The sequence below is a fragment of the Lactuca sativa genome, chromosome 7 (assembly GCF_002870075.4).
Source record: "Lactuca sativa cultivar Salinas chromosome 7, Lsat_Salinas_v11, whole genome shotgun sequence".
NCBI lineage: Eukaryota > Viridiplantae > Streptophyta > Magnoliopsida > Asterales > Asteraceae > Lactuca > Lactuca sativa.
In genome coordinates, this window is record NC_056629.2 from 4167845 (window position 1) to 4177913 (window position 10069).

The window sequence follows — 10069 nt, forward strand, 5'->3', positions numbered from 1 at the left end:
CAAATGCTCTATACATGAATAGCATAATGAAACTATTCACCGCCGCCGCTTTGTACGGGTAAACGACTAGTATAAACCGAAACCGATCCAATATTTCATTATTTAAAAAATCAAACCCAAACCATCAATTCTAATTTTCTCGGTTTTTGTCAATTTTTTCGGTTTATTCTACTCACCCTAGATAAAAACCTTTTATTTTCTTTTACTTCAATTACAAAAAAAATTGGAAACAATAAATCATGAACGGTAAATAAGTATTGGGAATGTTGATGAATTCGTGGGGTTGTTGAGGATACGTGGTTGGTGAGGTTGTTGAATGGTTTCTTAATTACATTTTAGTCCCTCTACTATCTACAACTTGTAAATTCCCCTCAAGTAACTGATTTGCGTTTTCTGTTCTAAACAATTACTCTCGATCGGTATTTTCCATTTAAAATTAACAACAATTTTTATTTCAACGACATTGATCGCATTTTGTTATATCATATCATCACAAATAATTTATTAAAAAAACTGGCAATTTTTACTTACCTAATAATATATTGATTTAAGTTATATTTATATATCTAACAAGTCAAATAAATATAAATTTATTTTAAAACCGGGTATACGAGAAATAAACCGTCCAACTTATATTTAAAATCATATATTTTTTTAACAATTATTTATTCTAATATATAATATTTTAACTATAATTTGATATCATAAACTGAGAGATCCATTTTAATAAAAATCCTTGTTACATATGATTCAACTTATTTGGGTGATAGATGTAGGATTTTATTTTACCAAATTAAGTCACTATCAATGTGTTTGAATAGTATGTTTTCGAGGAGGCAATCATTCAATATTAAGTAATATTGTGAAAATTTTATCAAAATTAAGAAACGGAAGCCAAATAGCTCACATGTCACGTCCTTATAATACTATTAGTTATTATTTAATTAGGTGTAAAACCCGTGTGATACACGAGTTTATTAAAACTAAAAGTTTAATATAAAATTATAAGCATTATGTAATTTTTAAAGCAATAATTTTATATAAATAAAAATAATATAATAAATAAAGTAATTAATTTAATACATATTCTATTTGGATTTTAAATTTAAAAAAAAAATGAAAAATACAAAAAAAATGACAAGTGAAAAAAAATAATTCAAGAAATCCTAGAAAATGACATGTGTCAAATTTAATAAGAAGATGATATTTGACAAAAATGATTTTTATTTATTATGTTAGACTAAGACTAATATATAATTTCATTTTATTTTTAGACTAAAATAGACAATTTTGGATAGAATTTCATACATACTTTGCCAAATACATTGTTAATTTGTTATTGAATTTCTTTTTACGGATAATATCACAAATTAACACCATGATTCCAATATTAATTTTATTGGTTAAGGAATATATTAGGCTATTAGGAGTGGGCAACTCCCGTTATTGTGCTTAATAACAGTTAATAATGCCAATGAACACCGCCCCTTTTATGGTTATTGCACGTTAAAGGTATTTCCGTTGTTTCCCGTTACCACTACAACATTTGGTAACGGCGTTTTTTTTTTTTTTTTTTTTTTTTTTTTTGCCTTTTTCTGCTAATAACGCCTAACGGCGTTGCCTACTCCTATCACTCTAAAACCTGATAGGCCACACATCATTTGATTGTTGCTACTTACTTTATTATGGAATTCGATTATAATTAAATTAAGATGATGAATATGGTATGATGTATATAATAATTGATAAACCTGCCAAGATAATGACCATGGTCCATGAAATCTACTATCTCTTAAGACGATTGGATGTACAATTCCATATTAAGTATTGTAACATTTATAAGTTGGGACATATAAATATTTTGATTAAATTAAAATGTGCTTGAGTTTTTTGAATTTATTCATGAAAAATAGTTTTGTTGAGAGATATCTTTATATGTTTTTAAAATCAGATTTTCATCCTTAAAAAGTTAAATTTAAGATTCAAACTCGAATATGTCAAAACTTAAACCCTGTAAAACTAATCATTAATAGGGTTGTGCATCTAAGTAAAGTTGGATTGATGAAAAAAAATTATGATAATAAAATGATAATTAAACATCTAAGTTTGATCGTGGTTCATACCAAACTATAGGCTTATAAATACTTAAAGGAAAAATGACTTGTAAAACCAACAAACTTTCAAAACCGTTTAGAAAAAACCCAATTATGTTTTCTATGTTTAAAAAACCCAATGAACTTAACTTTTTGTCTAAAAGACCCAACAATCTTATGCTTTTGTTCAATTCTCATTAAAGACAACCAGATTCATTAAGTATACAATTGGTTAGCAAATGACACGACATTATATTTAATGACATGAAATAAACATATTAGAATCAAGGTTTTGAAAACCGGACCGGAGACCGAACCGGTCGTCTTAATGGTTCGATGGTTCTGGTGGTCCAACCGGTCAGACCAGTCTCAAAAACCGGAAAAACCGGATGATGTCATAATTATATTTAATTATATAAAAAATACAAAAAATGAAAATAAATAAATATTTTTTAAAATTTACGGTTTTGACCGGTTTTACCGGTTCAACCGGACCGGTTTTTACCGGTTTTCACCGGTTCAAACGATTACCGGTTTTTTAGCCTTTAAGAACCGGATCCGGGACCGGTTCCCGGTTGAACCGGTCGAACCGGCCGGTCCGGTCCGGTTTTCAAAACATGGATTAGAATTGCCCTTAAGATATCGATTTAAGGCTTGGAGAATAGAAACATGAACGACATTTGTGTTCGATGTCTTGTAATGGCTACTTCTTATTCTTCCTCTCAATCTTGATTTCCAATTCAATATCTACCAAGAAGATAATTCATGATGCAAGCCCTTATGGATGTGGACGCCCTTCTTGGATTTAAACATCTTGAATGGAGGATCGTCCAGAGAAAAAAGTTTAAGGCTTGCTCGAACAGATGAATAAGTGTAACTGAAAGCTACTAAAAGCTTTATCATGTCTATCTTCTATCTATTTGTTTTGTTCCTTCAAAAACAAGAACTTATTAATATAATCAACCAACTAGATAGAAGATGGACATGATAAAGCTTTCAATTACACTTACCTATCTGTTTGAACAAGCCATAAACTTTTTCTCTTGATGATCATCCGTTCTAGATGTCCAAATCCAAGAAGGACGTCCACATCCACAAGGGTTTGCATCATCAAATATATTATTTGTAGATATTGAGTTGTACATCAATGATTGAGTGGAAGACGAAAAAATATCCATTACAAGAGATCTAAACACATACGCCGTTCGTTTTTTATCTTCTCCAAGCCTTAAATCGATATATAAATGACAATTTTAATCAGTTTACTTCATGCCATTAAATATAATGTCATGTCATTTGCTAACTAATTGTATACCTAATGAATATTGTTGCCTCTAATAAGAATCGACCAAAAGCATAAGTTCCTTGTTTTTTTTAACATACAAAACATGATTGAAGTTTTCTGAACGGTTTCGAAACTTCGTTGGTCTTACAAGTCATTTTCCTAATATTTAATTTTACATTATAAGACGTGTCATTCGTTGACTTTCATTAGTCGGTGAACAAAAGTGTAAGGTAATTCAAGTTTTTTAGACAAAAGATTAAGTTCATTGGATTTTCTTGAATAGACAAAACATAATTAGAGTTTACCGAACAGTTTGGAAACATCGTTGGGCTTATAAGTCAGTTTCTCATACTTAAATTTGTTTTAATTTGCAAAATAAAAATTTAAAGCTAATGTGCGACAAACTTTTTAGAGCTTTTAGGAATTAGGAGCTTGGATTTTATTTAAAAAGCTTAAATTAAATAAAGAACTTTACTAATTATAACAAAATTATTGTTTTAAGACGTATTATGTTGATTGTTACAAAATGCATTCCACCTTTATATTATTAGTTTGTCATTAAACAAAACTTTTGTTTTATTATTTATTTTAGATTTAGATGTTCTTTCATCTAATACTTCTACACAAATACAAAATACTTTTACACAAATACAAAACTACTACTTTGAAGTTCCAACAACAAACATCAAATTTTTTATTTTATAAGAAAAAAACGAAACAAATAATAAGTCGATTTTGACTTTAAATATCCAACAAAGCTTAGGGGCGAATTTGATATACTATTTAAAATAAAAGGGGGCTAAATGTATTATCCTTGCATTATAAAAGCATCCAGGGATCTACCAATCTTGGTGTGCCATCCTTCAGTGAGTTGTGAAATAGATCAGAGGACAAGATCTGAGATAACACACTGCTGAATCTTTAGATCTCCCGATTTTTCTGTAATTCAAGCAGGAAATGAAGGTAATTGAGAAGATTTTGGAGTCTACGGCGGCTGGAGATGCCGGAAAGGTGGTTTTTTCCTTCGAATTCTTCCCTCCGAAGACAGAAGAAGGTGTTGAAAATCTGTTCGAAAGGATGGAGCGAATGGTGGCTCACAATCCTACATTTTGCGACATCACATGGGGCGCCGGTGGCTCCACGGCAGAGCTGACTTTGGAAATAGCGAGGAGGATGCAGAATATGGTGTGTGTGGAGACTATGATGCATTTGACTTGTACTAATATGCCGGTGGAGAAGATAGATCACGCTCTAGAGACTATTAAGAAAGATGGAATCCAGAATGTGTTGGCTCTTCGAGGTGATCCACCACGCGGTCAGGATAAGTTTGTTCAGATCCAGGGCGGGTTCGCTTGTGCTCTCGACCTGGTACGTATCACGATTTTGCTTTTGGTAGTGGTTTGATTATTTAATTGGATTTAATTTTACGAATTCGATGTCTAATCAATAATTGCGTCAGCGACATTTCCACACGAACTAGTAACTACCGACATTAGTTAATTAGATTTGAAGTCGTGAAATTGAAGTCTAACTGATCATTAAGTTGCAAGCTTTCTACGCTAGCTACCGACACAAGTTAGATGATCTAGATCCTAGGACCACATTAGAATGTGTATCGAGCTTAAGAGTTTAACTGCAACATGTTATCTCATCGGGATTCTGAATCACTTGCTTGCAATCTGCTAATTTCTTATTAAATCGAGTGTTTCTGAAGTCTAATTTAGGGATCTGTTATTGCTATAGAGTAGGTTTGTTCATTTTAGCCCAATTTCCAATAATTAGTTTCATAAAATAGATACTCTGGAAGAATGTTAGCTTTTGAGAACTTTGAAGTCCATGATAGCTTCTCTAAAATGATTTAGATTACGAAGGACTTTACAAGATACTGCTGTTTTCACAGTATTTTGATTACTTAATTAGATTCAAATTTGTGAATTTGCAGTCTAATTGATCATTGAGTCACCAACATTTCTTAACTAGCTGCCAAGTTCCATCACAAGTTAGATGATGTACATGCTAGGATCATATTTGATTTATGTATTCAGCATCATATTTTTAACTGGAAACATGTTGTATGAATGAGATTATCAATTGCTTGCTTGGAGTTAACTAATTACTTGTTGAATTTCGCTCATTTCCTAGTAATTCATTTGATACACAAATTCCTTTTGAACATTGTTTAAATAGATGAACTTTAGGTTGAGGTATGTCGAGTCCATTTAGCTTCTTTAAAATTATTTAGATAATGAAGAAGTTTACATCATGGTGCATCTAGAATCTAAAAAAAATTGCACCTATTTTCAAGTGAACTAATTAAGCAGTAAGAGAATTATTGTAGTCATTTTCACATGGAATTAATAGTTTTGGTTTTTTATATCAAATTTGTGTCCTTTTTTCTTTTGTAGGTGGAACATATCCGCAAGTCATATGATGACTACTTTGGCATAGCTGTTGCTGGTTATCCAGGTTTCCATCTGGCTTCCCTTTGTTTTTATATCTAGAGTCTATTGAGTTCCATGAGCATGATATTTTTAGTATTATTCTATTTAATATCTGAGTGTATTTTGGGGCAAACACTTTATTATGACCCTTTTCTTACCATTTCTAAAAATTTACTTCTCAGAGGCACATCCTGAAGTCATTGAAGGCAATGGTTTGGCTACACCCGAAGCATACCAAAAGGATCTTGCTTATCTCAAGAGAAAGGTACAATCTATTTTCAAAAATTGTGTCTCAAAATTTAGTTGCTTTGAGGTAGTATTTGTTATGTTGACTTGTAACTTACAAATGGGATTTTATGTTGCAGGTTGATGCTGGAGCAGATGTGATTGTGACTCAACTTTTCTATGATGTTGATAATTTTCTAAAATTTGTGAATGATTGTCGCCAAATTGGAATAACTTGTCCCATTGTTCCCGGTATCATGCCCATTAACAACTATAATGGTTTCATTAGGATGACTGGTTTCTGCAAAACTAAGGTATGCTGGCCTCCAATCTAATACTAATAATAATAATAATTTATGATTCACCTGACTGTAAGGGTATATCTTTAACATGGCTAATATGAAAACTACTGCAGATTCCATCTGAAATTACTGCTGCTTTGGAGCCTATCAAGGACAATGAGGAAGCTGTTAGAAACTATGGAGTCCACCTTGGAACTGAAATGTGTAAGAAAATCATGGCGAGTGGAATCAAGACTTTGCATCTTTATACACTCAACAATGAGAAATCTGCATTGGCAATATTGACAGTAAGTACAACTCCTCAATATTGTTTTTCTTTTCACTTGAAATATTAGAGGTTGTAGTTAAATTTTGAATTTATGTCACATCGACATCAGTCCTAGTCCGAGTGTAGTCAAACACTGTACAATTATGTCCTGTCATTTGCATTATAAAATATAAACTTACATATTATATCTACCATACACAGAGTCTTGGATTGGTTGACGAGGCCAAAATTACAAGACCACTTCCATGGAGGAGACCTACTAACCTTTTCCGTCTTAAAGAAGATGTTAGGCCAATTTTCTGGTATGCAACATGAACATGAATTTTTAAGTTGATTTGTTAACAAAATTACTCATTATTTGTGTTTTGAATTTTGATAGGGCCAATCGTCCAAAGAGCTACATATCAAGGACGGGTGGTTGGGAGCAATATCCACATGGGCGTTGGGCGGATTCTTCTAATGCATCATACGGAGCATTAACCGATCATCAGGTATGGTATGCCTACAATTGCAACATTTCATTTTCTGGAAGTATTACTCTACCTACTTATTTGCACCCCCATTATCACCAAAGTTCTTGTATTTGTTTCCAATGACGACATCATACTTGTCTTTCGGTTGCATATTAACAATCAACACAACAGTTGATATAGGGCTAAATGCAAAAAAGAGCAATGAACTATTCTATTGCATCCTACTTTCATTTAGTTCTATTACAGCATTGTACTTTCTATTTCCTTTGATAAATCTACTACCCAAACATACATAGCACAGCAAAAATTGATTCGTATTTTGATGATATTGCTATAGCTATAGCTATAGCGGGTTGATTTTCCAAAGTACAGTTTGGTAATAGGAAGAGATGAAAGTCTGATATACTACTACAATTTAAAAAAAAAAATAAAAAATGAAAGCACGCTGCCATGTTTATTGTATTTAAGGGAAAGGTATATACCAGTCTTTTTCTTTTCTCATATGTTGTGAATCTGCAAGCAGTTCATGAGGCCACGTGCACGTGACAAGAAAATTCAAGCAGAATGGGTGGTCCCTTTGACCAAGTTTGATGATATTTCCGAGGTATGGGTATTATGGTATTTCTAATTTAATCAGTATGTAAAAATGCGTTGGGTGGCTAATTGAATGAATTTTATATCAGAAATTCATGAAGTACTGCCTTGGGCAACTAAAAACCAGCCCTTGGTCGGACCTGGATGCGCTTCAGCCAGAGACAAAAATCATCAACGAGGAACTGGCTTCCATCAACCTCAAGGGTTTCCTCACCATCAACAGCCAACCCGCTGTTAATGGAGCCAAATCTGACTCCCCATCTGTTGGTAATGCAAGAAATAGCTATATAATACACAGTTTTAGTTTTTGCATATATATATATATATATATATATATATATATATATATATATATATATATATATATATATATATATATATATATATATATATATATATACATGTATAAAATAAAAGTTGCCGACTGACTTGTTGTTTATTTGGGTTTGAAGGATGGGGTCCAGCGGGTGGATACGTATACCAGAAAGCCTACGTGGAGTTTTTCTGCTCTGGCGAAAAGTTAAATGCTCTTGTTGAGAAAAGCAAGGCGATTCCTTCACTCACATACTTGGCGGTGAACAAGGAAGGAACCCTGGTTTCAAATGTCGGGAAAAACGATGTGAACGCAGTCACATGGGGTGCCTTCCCAGGAAAGGAGATCATTCAACCAACTGTTGTGGACCCTGCTAGTTTCTTGATATGGAAGGATGAAGCTTTTGAGATCTGGTCAAGAGGATGGGCTCAATTGTATCCCCAGGAAGATAACACTTCAAGATCGCTTCTCCAAGAGGTTCCTTTTCTCATCTCTTATCTCTTTTCTTGTCATTTTTTATAATTTATTTTTCTTGTTTTTGTTATCTCATTGATTATGGTTTACTTATACATACAGGTACAAAACACTTACTACTTGGTGAGCTTGGTGGACAACGATTACATAAACACCAATTTATTCACCGTTTTCAAGGGATTCTAGAACCACATCCACCGCTTCTTCTTTCTATAGAGAAAATTGATCGTCTTATGCTCTTACTTATACTTTCTTCTTTATATTTTCATTTTGACGTCTTGTCTCATCTCATCTGTCTTTCTTGTTTTGTAATCTAATGTTGCTACATTTGTTGTGCAAACTACATACACCCATAAGCAACATATTTAATTATTCCATTACCCAACAAACAAGACCAAACCAGCTTCTTTTTACCTAGTATGTCAGTCATGTGTACAAGTATTGAATGCACAATGTACGTACCATTATGTCATTGCTTATAAAAGTAATTTCTATTGTGATATTATTGGATTTTTGTGTTATACAATTCACCATTTCTAATGGAGAATGTCATCTTGCTTTTTTGTATCACATTGTTAACAAAATCTTCGGTTTTGGGTTTCCAATATCAATCAATTGGAAAATTCAAGGATCATATATGAAAAACATTTTTTAAAATATGTGATTTTGACCCAATTGTCGGAGGGTATTATGAAATCTGATTTGGGATAATCCAATAACAAGTTGAATTGAGATACAAACCTATTACAAATTCTGAAACACATGAATACCTTGCAATGGAATGTGTTTTCGAAGGACAAAGTGTAGAGAGAAGTAGTTATCGTTCTCAATCTTTTGCAACATTTTAATCTTCTATATACATATATAAGACAACCGTTTTAAGGTGAAACGACTCCCTTTTAATGGACCCAACGTTTGGGTCATTTGTTGTGCAAGCTATATACACCCATACTGGTGGTCCGCAAACTTTATGGATTTTTATTTCAAAAAAACAAAACAAACAGCACCTTAGCTACCTTGCCTTGGCCTACACCTCGATCGGTAAACTTCTATTCATCATTCATCAATTTTTTTATTTAGTCTGATATGCTCCTGTTACAAGAATATCATCATTAATGATATTCTTGTAATATCAAAATCTTAGCCGCTAAGATATCTTTCCACTACATTATGAATTTTAAATCATGTTCTTGTAGATTCAAAAATATTAAACTATTCGAACAAAATTTTATTTGAATTGGAGACCTGATACATGCTGACAAATAATTATTAGATAAGTTTATTCGTTTAGGGTGTTTGGCTTAACTTTTTAGATGCCAAAATTACTTTTTGGAAAAGTTGCAAAAAAGTTATATTTTCTAACTTTTTCAAAAAGTTAGATTTTCTTGTGTACAAATCCAAAATAGCTTTTAAAGCCTTTGACTTTTAGCCTCAACTAAACCAAACACCCTTTAAACGGGCCAATATTATGATACGAAGAAGATACAACAATGCTTACTATCAATAAAAAAAGAAAAACATAAGAAAAAGGGATCCCAGAATAATCAAATCATGTGGATATACATTATATATAGATACAAGTATCGTACGTAATTAACCAA

The 10069-nt window shown here is 32.3% G+C and overlaps 1 protein-coding gene across 1 annotated transcript; it reads left to right on the forward strand.

The window, feature by feature from the left end:
- The first annotated feature begins 4223 nt into the window (after window positions 1–4223).
- Window positions 4224–8970, forward strand: LOC111894633 (methylenetetrahydrofolate reductase 1). Its single transcript, XM_023890723.2, has 11 exons — window positions 4224–4746; window positions 5784–5844; window positions 6002–6084; window positions 6185–6358; window positions 6460–6633; window positions 6816–6916; window positions 6994–7105; window positions 7611–7691; window positions 7771–7948; window positions 8134–8471; window positions 8571–8970. Exons 1-11 carry the CDS (start codon window positions 4336–4338, stop codon window positions 8652–8654), a joined length of 1797 nt encoding a protein of 598 aa, XP_023746491.1. The 5' UTR covers window positions 4224–4335; the 3' UTR covers window positions 8655–8970.
- The last annotated feature ends 1099 nt before the right edge of the window (window positions 8971–10069 follow it).

What these genes read in the sequence shown, in the direction of transcription:
- LOC111894633 (XM_023890723.2), top strand. Translation starts at nt 4,336, where the DNA reads ATGAAGGTAATTGAGAAGATTTTGGAGTCTACGGCGGCTGGAGATGCC. An exon ending in AGCTGTTGCTGGTTATCCAG is followed by an intron (nt 5,845 to 6,001) that starts GTTTCCATCTGG and finishes TTTACTTCTCAG; the next exon opens with AGGCACATCCTGAAGTCATT. An exon ending in ATCTGACTCCCCATCTGTTG is followed by an intron (nt 7,949 to 8,133) that starts GTAATGCAAGAA and finishes TTGGGTTTGAAG; the next exon opens with GATGGGGTCCAGCGGGTGGA.